The sequence below is a fragment of the Cryphonectria parasitica genome (genome assembly GCF_011745365.1).
Source record: "Cryphonectria parasitica EP155 unplaced genomic scaffold M406scaffold_6, whole genome shotgun sequence".
Classification (NCBI taxonomy): Eukaryota; Fungi; Ascomycota; class Sordariomycetes; order Diaporthales; family Cryphonectriaceae; genus Cryphonectria; species Cryphonectria parasitica.
The window spans coordinates 3,649,920-3,663,530 of NW_024468914.1; the positions used below are offsets into that span (position 1 = coordinate 3,649,920).

The 13,611-nt window shown below is 52.3% G+C and overlaps 6 protein-coding genes across 6 annotated transcripts; 3 read left to right on the forward strand and 3 right to left on the reverse strand.

Moving 5' to 3' along the window:
* Nucleotides 1-106: 106 nt before the first annotated feature.
* Nucleotides 107-1,390, forward strand: M406DRAFT_347337 (NAD(P)-binding protein; the record flags this gene model as incomplete). Its single annotated transcript, XM_040922280.1, has 3 exons — nt 107-127; nt 469-870; nt 965-1,390. 3 exons carry the CDS (start codon nt 107-109, stop codon nt 1,388-1,390), a joined length of 849 nt encoding a protein of 282 aa, XP_040774927.1.
* Nucleotides 1,391-1,621: 231 nt separating this feature from the next.
* On the reverse strand, nt 1,622-2,483 carry M406DRAFT_357300 (RmlC-like cupin). The gene has a single exon (XM_040923640.1). It carries the CDS (start codon nt 2,345-2,347, stop codon nt 1,835-1,837), a length of 513 nt encoding a protein of 170 aa, XP_040774928.1. The 5' UTR covers nt 2,348-2,483; the 3' UTR covers nt 1,622-1,834.
* A 953-nt stretch (nt 2,484-3,436) lies between these two features.
* On the forward strand, nt 3,437-4,601 carry M406DRAFT_262498 (AAT-domain-containing protein; the record flags this gene model as incomplete). The annotated part of the gene is made up of 2 exons (XM_040917517.1): nt 3,437-3,472; nt 3,555-4,601. The coding sequence occupies 2 exons, from the start codon at nt 3,437-3,439 to the stop codon at nt 4,599-4,601; spliced, it is 1,083 nt and encodes a 360-aa protein (XP_040774929.1).
* Nucleotides 4,602-4,679: 78 nt separating this feature from the next.
* Nucleotides 4,680-6,100, reverse strand: M406DRAFT_109108 (uncharacterized protein; the record flags this gene model as incomplete). The annotated part of the gene is made up of 3 exons (XM_040915336.1): nt 4,680-5,199; nt 5,267-5,336; nt 5,414-6,100. 3 exons carry the CDS (start codon nt 6,098-6,100, stop codon nt 4,838-4,840), a joined length of 1,119 nt encoding a protein of 372 aa, XP_040774930.1. The 3' UTR covers nt 4,680-4,837.
* A 1,346-nt stretch (nt 6,101-7,446) lies between these two features.
* M406DRAFT_332407 (uncharacterized protein) lies at nt 7,447-8,049 on the reverse strand (the record flags this gene model as incomplete). The annotated part of the gene is made up of 1 exon (XM_040920738.1): nt 7,447-8,049. The coding sequence occupies one exon, from the start codon at nt 8,047-8,049 to the stop codon at nt 7,447-7,449; it is 603 nt and encodes a 200-aa protein (XP_040774931.1).
* Nucleotides 8,050-10,457: 2,408 nt separating this feature from the next.
* M406DRAFT_51556 (uncharacterized protein) lies at nt 10,458-12,278 on the forward strand (the record flags this gene model as incomplete). Its single annotated transcript, XM_040924448.1, has 2 exons — nt 10,458-10,995; nt 11,056-12,278. Coding segments are annotated over 2 exons (1,761 nt in total), but the record flags the coding sequence as incomplete, so codon positions are not given.
* Between the last annotated feature and the right edge of the window lie 1,333 nt (nt 12,279-13,611).

Here is a 13,611-nt window from a genome sequence, read left to right on the forward strand (position 1 = left end):
GGACTGATAGCACGAGATACCCACAATGCAATGTATGAAACCATGTCTTCGATGCTGTCCTAAATTATGAATAATGCTCATGTAATCAACGAGGTGCTTTTGAACCATGCTGCCCCATAACGAGCAAGTGTGTCCTTATAGATCTTCCATCCAATCAATTCTTCGTACTCTGATTCATTGTATTGGGCTTAGTTTGTGCCGCGATGCTGTAGTTTAGTAATTGTTCATGACTCACTAGCCTCGTCAGGGGTAAGGTCTGGACTTGTTCGCTCGCATGTGATTTTGAAACCTTCCCAAGATCCAACGTGAGCCTCAGCAACGAAGGTACTGTCGCATGAGCTCGCACCGCCAACATCACTCAAGATGGACTCCTCGACGACATATCGCCTAGCAGGTGCCGCCCTCGCCGTGACCATACCAGCTGTTTACTTTTTCAACCGGTCCAGAGGCCAACGACACCTACCTAAGGAGGAGCGTGTCCTCATCCTCGGCGCGTCGAGCGGCGTAGGCCACACCATTGCCAAAAAGTATGCCCAGCGCGGCGCCAAGGTCTGCGTCGTCGCGCGCAGGGCCGATAAGATTAAGGCCCTGGAGGCAGAGTGCGGCAAGGAATGTCTGGGCCAGGTCGCCGACATGACAGTGGTGGAGGACATGGTCCGTGTGAGGGACGCCATCAGCGCTGCGTGGGGGGGCCTGGACACCATTCATGTCTGTGCTGGCGTGTCTGCGCTCCAGCCAATCCTGTCACTTGCTGGGTCGAGCTCTGTTGGAGAGGATGCGGGTGCCGAGGGCATTCAGGCGGCAGTCGATATCGCCGGTCGCGCTGTGCAGGGCAACTTCAACGGGCCTCTCGTCGCCGCCCTCACTTTTGTAAGAAAAGAAAGAGAAAGAAGAGAGGGGAAAAGGACCCTTCACCGCTACAAACAAAGCTTATACTCCCTATTCGTGCTAACACCACTTGTAGATACCAATGCTGGAACGCACCTCGTCCTCGCCCTCCATCCTCCTGGTCTCCTCGCTGGCAGCACTCGTCCCCGCCCCTACCCGCGCCCTCTACGCTGCCACGAAGGCCTCATCCCTCCTTCTCTACCAGGCCCTTGCCATCGAGCACCCCCGTGTGGCCTTCACCTTCGTGCTCCCGTCCACCATCGAGGGCAATTTCCGCGCCTCGGCTGTGGATTCTGGCCCCGTTCGGGAAGCTGATCCCAACAAGTATGGTCTGAAGACCGAGTATGTGGCCGCGCGGTGCATTGGTGCCGTGGACCGGCGTGAGACTGGGAGTATCGTCTTGCCATGGTTTCCTAATATGCTAGGTCATCATTTGTACTATGTCTGGCCGTCGTTTGTGGAACGGATAGCGGCTAAGAAGTACAATTTCAAGGCTGCATAGTGTGCTGGGGTGCTACTGGAGGGAATTACTACGTGCAATAACGATCGCTCGTTTTATAGTGCGAATGAAAATGAGACAATTTGAGATAATTATCTCAGATACCATACATACCATACATATGTTTGAGGTCTTTTATATATCCAGGTTTGCATCCAGCTACGATTACTTCGTGGTGAAATCATTCACACGATACCCGGCTGTACATATGTAGTCTACAATATTGGGGAGTTTGATCAATTTTTCTTCTTCTTATGTGGCCTATCAAGGTATTTAATTCTCCCTACATGACTGCTCTGTCACCGCGCCAGGCTTCAGACTTACAGAGGCGAGTTGTGAACTTGAAAAGAGCTGTATTCCTATATCATACCCGTGCTCTTGTATTCCTCAGAATGCCGACCTCCTTTCAACTGAGTAGAGACTGTTCAACAAACAACTACACCACCATCACCACTCGCTAGTCGCCCCAGTCACCAAGGTAGCATATCGATCCATGGCGTCCTTGGCAATCTTGGGCGACAGCTTGCCATCGTCCGACTCCTCCACCATCTTAGCCATCAGCCGGAAATAGTCGATATAGAAAGCCGGCGTGAAGGTGTTGTACATGACCAGCTCTTCGTCGCTGTCGTTGGCGAACGTGTGGGGCGAGCACGTCGGGACCACGACGTAATCGCCCTCCCGCGCCGTGATCTTGTCCTCCCGCGAAGTGAATGTCGCCGTCCCCTTCTCCACCAAGAAGGTCTCATCGTGCATCTGGTGCCAGTGCTGCGCCGGGCCTGGTGTGCGTGGCGGTACGAAGATGCGCACTGCCGAGAGCCGACGGTCTGTGTTGCGGCCGTCCTCGAGGATGTCCAGACGGATGCCGCCAAGCTGGAAGGTTTCATTGGCGGCTGGCTCGCTGCGCCTCACGAGAGTGACGTTGGCGTAGGGGGCGTCGGATTTAGAGTTGGTGGGAGGCATTGTGAGAGGAGTGTGTGCGTGTGAGGTCGTAAGATTATCTTGCTTCGTATTTTCTTTTCCCTTCTTCTTTCCTTCTTGACAGTTAAGACTATCTAGATGAGGTTTCACAGCTTTGATGATATTATTATAATATTTCAGAAAACGGAAGAATGTTGAGAACAGGATCAGTTTTGGAGCAACAGTCGTCGATATAGTCAGACGTTTATACTAGTTGTTCACGCCCTGAAAGACCGGGGTATTTGTACGGCCTTTTGATATGCCTAGCGCTGAATCCTGCTCGCATTCGCTGGACTAATTCGGAACGTTTTGCGAGGCGCGAGGCGTGACGCCAGGTTGTAAGCCCGCATAGTACTTCAGGACTCAATTCTGTGCGCGAGCGACCTGTAGAACTCCGAATGTGATCGACAAATTCAGCCTGCTCAAGATAAGCTTCGAGGTCTTTTTTTTTTTTTTTTTTTTTTGGAGTTCACAGTTTGATGCCCGGACGACCAGCTTACTATTGCCGAGTTGTTCGGTGTTTTGTGATCATGATGTCGCCAACGGTCCTCGGTATTCTTTAACTTCCGAAAAGATGCAACATAATCATGCAGTAGATCGCCGAGTCTGACAGCTTTAGAACGGAAGGACTGATCGGCGTCAGTGAAGCTAGGCATAAAGGCATTCATATCAGGTGCAGACAGGTCGAGTAGGACGTGAACCATGGCATACAGGAATTAGCATGTGGTATTACACAATGGATCCCAGCAAGGAAAACATGTCGTAGAAATCCTGAAAGCGCCCAAATGGTCTGAAATGAGTGCACTTATCAAGAACACGGAAGATTCACTCCTTAGTATTGCTTCGTCGAACTTTGGCAAAAAACCGCATCAATTCATGTGCTTTAAACAAACTGCCATCCATGTATGAATGAGGGAGGCACAGTATGGCGATAAGAATGCAGCCTCCGGCAAACCTGCGGTCGTCACAAACGTCATCCGGGCCCCGCATCACAAGTGCGTCTTCTGAACTCGCTCTTTAGCATGCCGTTCAGTCTCTACTTTGTCATCATTAGGAGATCCGAGCAAGGCTTTGTGAAGAATATTAACCAACATGTTGGAAATACAGTGCTCTGGCAGCCCTTTCGAAGTGAGTACTTGTACCGCCAAACCTCCTATAACATCGGCCAGGTCACCCGAGCACGACGAAGCTGACCACCAAATGAATGAAGATTGGCTTTACCCATGGCCATGCAGCGAGGGACCAAGTGCGTGGTTCCATAGCCTTTTACAAGGATTTATTCCAAGTAAAGTGCTCCATGGGCTGGGAGCAGGTGACGGCCGAGGCCAACAAATACGTCGAGCCGCTGGAGAAGACATGCAGCCGGTACATCGAAGAGATTCGAGGTCTCGCCGAGGGCGTGGGCAGCCCCGTCAGCTTCCTTGACATCCTGGCCCTGAATGTGCGCACCGAGATCATGTTCGGCCTCTTCACCGACCCGCAGACTCCCCAGCACGCTGACGTGCCCAGTGATGGCTGCACGAGCCTCAGCTGGGTCGATGGCTCGGGGACGTCGTTCCTCGCGCAGAACTGGGACTGGCAAAAGGGTCAAGGCCGTAACCTGATTGTGTGCCATATCAACCCAAAGCCTGGATCCGGCATCCCTAACCTTGCCATGGTGACGGAGGCCGGCATCATTGGCAAGATCGGCCTGAACACGCGTGGGGTCGGATGTTGTCTCAACGCCATCCGCGCACGTGGTGTCGACCGCACGAAACTGCCTGTGCACTTCGCCCTGAGAACTATCCTGGAGTCTGCCTCGAGGGAGGAAGCGGTTGGCAGGCTCGAGGCCTCTGGGATTGCGGGCAGTGCGCATATTTTACTCGGTGACGAGTCTGGCGCTGTCGGGCTGGAGTGTACACCGTTTGGAACCAGAGAGATCCCCATGGACCTACAGGGGCGAGTTTTCCACACAAATCACCTGGTCCTCGAGCATGCTGGTGTGGATGAGCCGCCGTGGCTGGACGATTCGCTCAAGCGTCTCGCCCGTATCAAGACGCTGGCGGACGCCACCCTCTTTCCTGGGGCAGGAATCCAAGAGATTCTTGGGATGCTCAAGGACGAAGAGAACTGTCCTTGCTCAATTAATAGAAGACAGTTGGATGTAAGCACTTTTGAAACGCTGTTTAGCATCGTTATGGATCTTACAAAGAGAGAGGCGCTGGTCAAGCTTGGTCGCCCCTCGGAAAGTGGTGATGAGATTCGGCTAGTTTTGTAATAGAATACCAGGATGCAAAGAGCTTGAGTTTTTAATAAGCTAGTGTATTTCAAATTTAGCCCCTCGTATGATCTGATTCGTTTAACTTTATGATTATATGCATAGATCTACTTTCATTATGTTGTATTTACAAGCGAGAGACAGTGGCGGCCCAGCGCGACGCATTGCTCTCCCATCTCAGGGATCAACCCCAAGTCAGTTCCAGCATGTAAGTCTCAGGATTATGTCCACCACGTCTACAAGCCTAGTGCCTTGGTCTCCTTCGCATTAGACCTGCGGCGGTCGAACCAGTCAAGCTTGACGGGGTTCTTAGTCAGGGGGACGATAACGTTCATGTTTTTGTTGACATCCAGAGCCCCCGAGTCGATGCACCACTCGAAGAACGAGTCTCCCGCCTGGTTCATAAACTCGGCCACAGCCATTGTCTTGAACCTGGTCAGAGGTGTCGGGCTGCTCTCCTCGGAGAGGACTTCCTTGAGCGTGGTCGCTGGAATTTCCCACCAGTCTGGAGTCACTTCGGCTGCCACCAAACGACCGAGAAAGGCGAAGTAGTTTACCCAAGAGCCCTCAGGGTTTGAACTCTGGTTCTCTGGGTCATCTATTGATCATTGGTTAGTCTAAGAACGATACAATCGAGTCTTTCTTACTTTTTTCTGCAGACTTACAGAGATCATCCCAGGCTCCTACAAGAGCATCGTCGAGTGTTGGGAGGTCAGACCACGGCGCATCATTACCCTGTGGTCAAGTCAGCCTTGGTCCCTTGGCGAAATCGCTATTCTGCGTGAGACGGTATAGAATGGATAGCCACTTACCTCCCAGGTCCTGACCTCCATTGGCGGGAGGTGAACAAGCTCCTTGAGCAGCTCGACCAGCCTATCCTGCCCTTCATCATTGTAAGGGATCCTCTTGCCCAGCTCAATGAACATGGTCCACACGTGGAGGAGATACCCAGAAAGGATCCGATCCTCCATGTGGGACAGCAAGGGGTCGAGAGGTAGGTAAAAGCTCCAGTAAATGTCGTCAATACGAGAAGCACACTCGGACGCCTTGACTGGGTACGATGTGTCGACCGCCAGACACTCCTGGAAGGCCGCGCACAGGGCAGAAGTCCACAACGTGCCGGGCTCCTCGGTGAGGCAGAGCCAGTGCAGATACGACTCCCACGCCTTGAGACGAGGCAATGCAGGCTTCTTCTCAACAGCCGTGGCCTCCTTGACGTCGATGCCACTGTCGTCGGCCTCAGCGTCCGTCTCGGCAATGGTCTCCTCCTTCATCAAGGGCATGGCCTTGTTGATCACATTCTTCTTCTCGGCTGCTGCTGGTGCCTGCTCAACAGATGATATGGAGCTTGCTCCGGTAGAAATGGATGTCTTGCGGATGTGATGATGACGGGAGTTTGGAAGCCGAGGCTTCTTCACGGCCAACGGCCCAGCCTTTGCCTTGATGAGACCTGCATCAGAAGGCGACGGTGGGCTCTGGAAGAGGTGTGTATACCGCATGATGAAAGAAAGGAAGAAAAAAAGAGAAGAAGAAAAGATAAAAAGTGGAGGGGAGGGGAACAATGAAGAAGGAAAATGAAAATAATTAGACACTAAGTTTATTGAAAATTAATACTTGCCGTCACAGACGTCGAGATCAAGGTGGTTTCTGTCCAGCAGATTAGCGACGAAGAGGCGATGTAAAAGAGTGATTATATCGATGCACGGCACCAATATTCGCAGCACAGCTGTCTTTTTTCTCTTTGTCTGTCACCTGACCCGATGGTGTGTGAGTGTGTTCCCACCCTGATTGATGCCAAGGAATTCGAAGCAGCCATGGAGTATTATATGGCAGGACGGGGAAACCAGAGTATAGACGTCAAGCCAGGCATCACTACGCCACCGACTGCCTGTGGTGGTCAAGACCATGGGCCAGCTGGGTAGCCTGGCGGTCTGACACGGTGACAAATGTTCCTACCCCCATGTTCAGCACTCAGCTGTGCCTAGTCTGAACCATGTACGGAAATGCAGCGTCATATTTGGTGCTAAGCTCAGCTCTCATGCGGGGGCCGACACCACGCGGCCACGGACTTAGGTGCCAGTGTTGTGTTGCCCCCAGTGCTTTCTAGTACTGGATGAATTGTAGTCAGCAAGACAGGATTTTGGCTTGCAGAGGACATGGGGTAAAAGAAAGAAACTTGTGTCCCTTTTCTCTCTGTGCTGTGTTGTTGTTGTTGGTCGCGACAACAGGCTGAGGCCGTATAAGTGGCCGGGCTGAGGGCTGTGCCTCCCCTGCAACAGATGCTGTGGGCGATTCTCTGCCAATCGGATGGAGGAGGTTCCTTTGTGGTCGAGGGAGCGCCATCATGCTGAGACGTCTCAAAAGCATACTGCAGCCTTCTGGGCTGCTCTAGTGCTTGGGGTCGTCGGCTGCTGCAGGTCTTGACTTTTTGACACGATCGTCGGAAAATGAATAATTGTTTACGTACTTAAGTATCTATTGCCAGTTACTAAAACCCTAACCCTGCGCAGAAGCCGCCCCAACGGCCCCCGCGAAACTCATTCAGATCGGATATTGAAGAAGATAGAAATGCATGGAAGACTGGTTGCATCAAGAATTGAACCCAGCAATCTGCTCCATTATGTCCATTATGGATACTTTTGTTGTTCCTCATTTCTTTTGTCCTCTCGAATGGTCCTCATTTCTCGAAAGTGTTGTAGAATGGAAAACCTGCATGGAAAAGCATCCATCCAGGAAATGATGAGATAAGCCGCATGAGTATCAAGCCCGTCCCCATCACATAAGAGCCCGTCAGACTTGAACCGATGACACATCCAAGGTTCGACCTTGCTCGCACAAGATTTTGTCATGGTCTTCCATGTTTCGGTCGAAGGAGGTAGCAGTAGTAGAAGATGTCTGGGTCCGTGGTCTTGGCCTTGGATGTAGGAATTCTCTCAATTACCTCGACATCAAAGGGCAAGTCATCAACAGCAAATCTTGACGAGGAGTAACTGAGCGATAGCCAGAAACCCCCTCGGGCCAGGCAATTCTTCACGCCATGGAACATGCGCGAGAAAGCCTCCTGGCCACCACACGAGATCGCATCGACAGTGCTCTTGTCAATCACAAGGTCATATTGTTCCGGGAAGGACTCGAGCTGGGTGGCGTCTGCTACTGCGTATCTCATGCGCACATCACCGAATGCTTCTTGTTCCGCTTTGAGTCCGTGCTCAATGGCTAGGGGCTCGTAGTCAATGTTGAGGATATCGTTGAACCCGCGAGCGCGGAGGTGGTTTTGCAAATCACTTGTGCCGAAGCCAACCTGCAAGATTCTGGATGATTTGTGCAGCCTCTCGAGATGAGGTTCCAGGATGGATAAAAAGGCTTCGGATGAGATTAGCCATTCAAAGGAGGTCTCGGTCTTGAATCGCTCGTGCCAGTATTGCTGCTCATCGAAACTCGGGGGCATGGTGATACCAAATCATCGATGCGGCTACGTCAAGTCGGATGATCCTTGATGATTCTGATAAGAACTGCAAGATCTGTTGCATATGGCAAAGGGTACAATTGTCGATATGCCTCCAGTTTGGGTTGTGGGTATCAGTTTTGGCGACGTTCCGTGTTGGCACAGCTTGACACTGAAAACTTTTACGTTGATTACATCAGACTCGATAACAAGAATCAGGGAGTCCTGGTGGGGCGCCGCTGCACGAAGGCAGCAACATGCGCGATCGGCTGGTTCACAAGATCATTTTGCGCAAAGCCATACTAGAAATATCTTCGGACGCCTCAATAGTGTTACAATCTGTTCTTTGCCTGCTGTTATTTTACTTTTATCTATTTTTCTGTTCTCTGTCTTCTCTTCCTTTTCCTCCCTTTTTCTTTTTTGGCATGGACCATGTCACCAAACGGACTGTGTTATTGCTGACTCATTCCATATGGCCAGGGGTTTCTGTGACGGGCAGGCTTACCAAATGGATGGCTCGAAAGAAATAATATGGTAGAAGAGACACACAAAGAGAGTTGAGGAAGGCAGGAACAATTGTTGAATCTATGCCTAGTCAAAAGGTTCAAGACGATGAACTAGGCGTGCGAGGGGTTGAAAAGTGAGTCTGGGTCTTGTCAGCCGAGCAGCGTAGTGCAGCATGTCTGGCCCAGTGCCTAGATAAATTTGACCTTTGTTGTTTTGAATGGCCTCAATCAGAAAATGAGAGTGATGAAAGATGCTGTCACTGTTTATTGTGATTATTTAAGTCGTCCCTAATATGAAATGCGTTGATGATCGCATTGCAGGAAGGGATCAGGGGGGACAATACATCACCTGAAAAAGGGGTGATAAGAAATAAAAACCCCAAGAAACATATGAAAAGATAAGTTGTATTAGGAGATTTACACCAAGAGGAGAGAAGGGGGGGGGGGGGGATAAGGACTGATGTGACAATAGGCAGCGCTGATGCTAGAACCCCGATTGTCGGTTGACGCGATCACATGCGAAAGTGATGAGTACTTTGTACAGTCTAGTACTGAATCTGATGCCCAGGTAGTGCATTCAACGGCGACCTCTTTGTGTAGCCTGCCCTACTTGTATCTTCTCAAAGCCGTCTTCGTTACAGTCCTAAGCTTTCTCCAAGACAGATGGCGTCTTAAGCTGGCTGGCCTGCCGTTCAACACCGCTAGACAGATCTATGACAGCCTGCCACCTGAGCAGGTGTCCCATGGCCGGCCTGGCAAACAAATATAAAATGTCCCCACCCCCACGCGAACCAACGTTTGAGAGCCATGCCTAGTCCCGTGGGTGTGCATTGGAGAGTGATTACCGGCCGAACTTGGAGGAAGCAATAATTATCACACATGTAATAATGTACACAAAAGGAAGGGGGAGGAACCAAGAAAAGGGGGTAACCTCTATAAAGTAATAAAATGATCTTAGAAATGCATAACAACCGGGTGATCCCGTGCCTAGGTAAAAGACATCGTCACAGCACATCATTGTCACAACAGCTGATGTGAGTGGCTTGATTGGTGGTCCTTTCTCCCGCCTATCTGGGATATTGCGGTGGCCCTGTTTTTTTATGATTTTTTTCCCCCTTTTGATTGCAACAGGAGCATAGCACGCCACGCACGTCAGTGGCCAGTGGCGGATCTAATCTTGGCATTATAGTGAGTGAATGGTAGTACAACGGTTTGTCCGCTCGGGAGTGGTTCTTCCGGACCTGAACACTGAAGGGTGCAGCTTGTAGTTTCTCTAGTGGGTACTTGTAGTAAGTAGCAAGTCGAAAGAATGGATCGGTCCATTTTTATTTGTCAAAACTGGAGAGAAACACATCCTCAGAATATAATCAAGGCTTGACTGCGTGTCATGAGGACGAAGCAGAAGGCACACCATCACCAGACTCGCAACGATGGACTTTGGGGGGGGGGGAAGGGGGTCTAATCTTCTCTATATTGGGACGTGTCTCATTAGTAGGATCGCAGGCGTTAAATACGCAATTGTCGCTTGCGATGGTATCATGCGCCAACTGCGGGGCCCACCTGTTCCGCCAGCCTCAATAGGGGAAGAGGAAACAAGACACACTTGAGCTGGCGGAGATATGCACAATAGCGGTGGTCCCTTCAGTAACTCTATTTGGACCCTCGTTCATTTTTGGACCTTCTTGAGCGGGTCGCGAGGCCCTTTCAGCCTCATATTCCCAAATCCCTATTTCGCCCGGTTTTGGGTTCGTTGTCGCGTGATTGTTCTTTGTTTCGTGCTGCTTTTTGCTATTGTAACGCACCAGTTTGGTTTGATTATTGCAAAAGACAAAGAGCAGAGACCGCAAATCGAACACGCCGATATCCGCATCTGGATATGGAATCGCCGTGCGACCTCTTCTTACGATGGAGCAGTTCGTGTCAACTTTCAGCGCCTCTGGTCGACCAGCAAAGGAAACGTGCAAGCAGTGTAGATTTCGCAAGGTTCGTTGCGACGGGCGACATGGCGACAAAGGTTGTGGAGACTGCGAAAGGTTAAAGTTCGCCTGCTCATTTGTCGTGGGCGAGCCAACCACGCCGACGACAGTCTATGGATTTGCAGACAGCAGCACCTCCCTGCCAAGCCCAGCACTCGAGGCAGGGAGGATTGTGGAGCGGAGGAGGAACAGCAAGGCGTGCTCCAACTGCAGACAGCAAAAGGTGCGCTGCTCTGGAGGCGCGCCATGTCTAGCTTGCAGGAAGAGATGCCTCCCTTGTGTGTATGGCGCCGACGGGAGACGGACCAGCCGAGCTGTCACGGGCAGCGCTGCGGGCACACCGACAGAGTCGACGTTCTCGAGCCAAACTGGCGAGACTTCAGGCGCGGACGACACCTCAGCAACCTCACCGACATCGCCAGCGACCACGAACTCAGAGCCAGTTCTCTCCCTCCACACCGAGACTGGTGGTAGTATCAATGGTGGTGGTGCAGGCGGCATTCACCTTTTACCACCCGACATCCAAGTACTCGTGGAGTTTTACTTCAACAATATATATCCCCTCCCCTCCTACGCCTTCCTACACCCCTCGACAACGATCAGGCTCTGCAGCGAGGGCAATCTAGACACATGTCTCGCGTACGCCATTTCGGCTGTCGCCAGCCACCACACGGGCCCGCCACAAGCCCGCAGCGATCTCGAGCTGGACTGGATCCAGCGCACCGAGGACTCGATATGGAAACACCTCGAGTCGCCCAGCCTCGCCCGCCTGCAGGCCCTGCTCCTCGTCGTCCTCTACCGTGTGGAGACGGGCGCTTATCAGCGCGCCTTTATGCTCTCCTCGATCGCAGCCAGGGCGGCGGCAGCCATGAGGCTGAACTGCGAACGAGCAGCAGCGCCACAGGACAACGAGGGTAGGATCTCTCAGGAGACTAGGCGGCGCTTGATGTGGAGTTTGAAATTGGTCGAGCGGTATTTCTGCATGGGTTTGCCAGAGTTTGAGTTGTGTCCCGTGGACAGCATTTACTTGGAACTGCCATGCCCCGAGGAGCAGTTCAGCAGCATTACTCACCTTGGAGACACAGGAGCTGGGCTTGGTGCTGGGGCAATCGAGAGGGACTTGCGCTCGTCTGACTACGGAGCATATCATTTATGCGTCAAGATCGAGATGTTGCGACGGGACGTTGTGAAGCTGACCAGGTCGCTCTCCGTTTACGATGCGAGTTTCCCCCAGATGGCTTCGGTGATGCGCGACTTCGAACAGCACCTCGAGCGTGTCGGCAGCGATCTTCCAGGTGGCCCGGCGCTCACCGCAGACCACATCTCGCAACTCGTCGGTACACCATGGCTTGCAAGACGCATCCTCGTTCACCTATCGTTTCACCAATGTTACTGCGATCTCTATCGCATTCTACTAAGAGGCTATCGCGAGGCCGCACCCGCCGTGGTCCTCGACGCCATGGACCAAAACCTCCTCGCCAAGGCAGAACGGCTCTGTCTACAACATGCAACGGCTATCGTCGACATCCTCGCCACTCTCAATCAGCAAAGCCAGCGCGCACAGCTCTTGGAGTTCGACACAGCTATTTGTGGATACCACGCCGTGCGCGTCCTTCTCTTCATCTCCCAGTTCAGCCGACTGACCACGAGGCCGAGCGAGGAGTGGGTGATCAGCCGCGCCGAGCTGTGCATGGCTAGTCTGCGGCGGTTCTTCCCCACTTCGAAGCTGGTCAAGCCCATCCTGGAGGAGATGAGGAGATCTATCACGGTCTTCTCCAACAAGAGCGTCACTGCAACACCCAGCAGACTTGCTTCGCCTGGGCCACCGACACCTACTAAAGGCGCAAAGGATCCTGCCGCGGGGCTCTCTGCTGCGGCAAGAGTGAGGCAGAGGTTGGCGATCCACAGCCTTTTACGACAGGCAGATTTTACAGATGAGGATGAAGGTGGTGGTGGAGGAGGGGAAGAAGAGCGCAGGGCAAGCGATGCCAACCAGTGGGCTGTGTCGCCTGGCGCGTCCAGTCCGTCTGGTCCTCACAGCACGTCAGGTTATGCCAGCAGTGATACCCAGAGAACGACCACCAATTCCGAGCAGGGGCAGACGCCGTACGAGGGCGACCTGTGGCAGTTTCGCTGGCCGTGCAATGGTGACCTGGACGATGGGTGGGACGCTGATCTGAGGCGGGCCCCGGCTTCTGCTGGTGGCATTGGAGGAGGGGGGCTACCCAGGACGCCGTCCTTCTCGTTCCCATGGCTCCAGAGGTGGGAGGGCACTTCGACACTTGGAGGGGAGATTACGTGACCGGAGTTTCTTGTTTGGTTTGGGTTTGGAAATGGGACCGGCGGACATTGTCTTACTGTTGCATTCCTTTTGTGCATAACTTGCATGCGTGTATTGAAGGGAGCGAATATACATACACCGATAGGACAATACCCATAATGACTACCGACCAAGACTTCTCTCAAGCGTAAAAGAGAGATAGTAAAAAAATAAAATAAAAAGACCGACAAATGACAACTTGGCTGTATCGTGATGACCGTTGGCCCAGCTTGTGTCATGCCTCCTAAAAGCACATCACGTCTCGAACCCTGGCGCGTTGGCCCCATGATAAGCAGCTAAACTCCATCAGTCTTCCCCCCCTTTTTCCTGCACTCTATCTCCCTCTCGGTCTCTATCTCGCAAAGCACGCTATGTACGGTAGTACGTATTGTTAGACAGACTTTCGGCTTGCCGTTCCTCTCCCCTCTTGACGTACCCAGTGACCATTCACACGCTCTCGGGACCCACCTTCGTCATGAGGTGGGCCACTGACGATATGCAAACTTCTCGGCCAAATGACCCCCACTTCGGATATATGCAGCCCCGGATGTCGGTCTCTATCTCAATCTGGCGGCCGGCATTGGGACCGAGGGAGGACCTGACAATGTCCGAGATAGGTGGAACTGGAACGACCAGGTGAGAAAGATGGGAGGGATGAGAGGGGATATGGGAATTGTGCGGAAATGCGATATATCACGACATTAACTACTCTTCCATCTGCTTCTCAATTACAACGTTGGTAATGTATCACAAAGCATGTTTG

What these genes read in the sequence shown, in the direction of transcription:
- M406DRAFT_357300 (XM_040923640.1), bottom strand. Translation starts at nt 2,347, where the DNA reads ATGCCTCCCACCAACTCTAAATCCGACGCCCCCTACGCCAACGTCACT.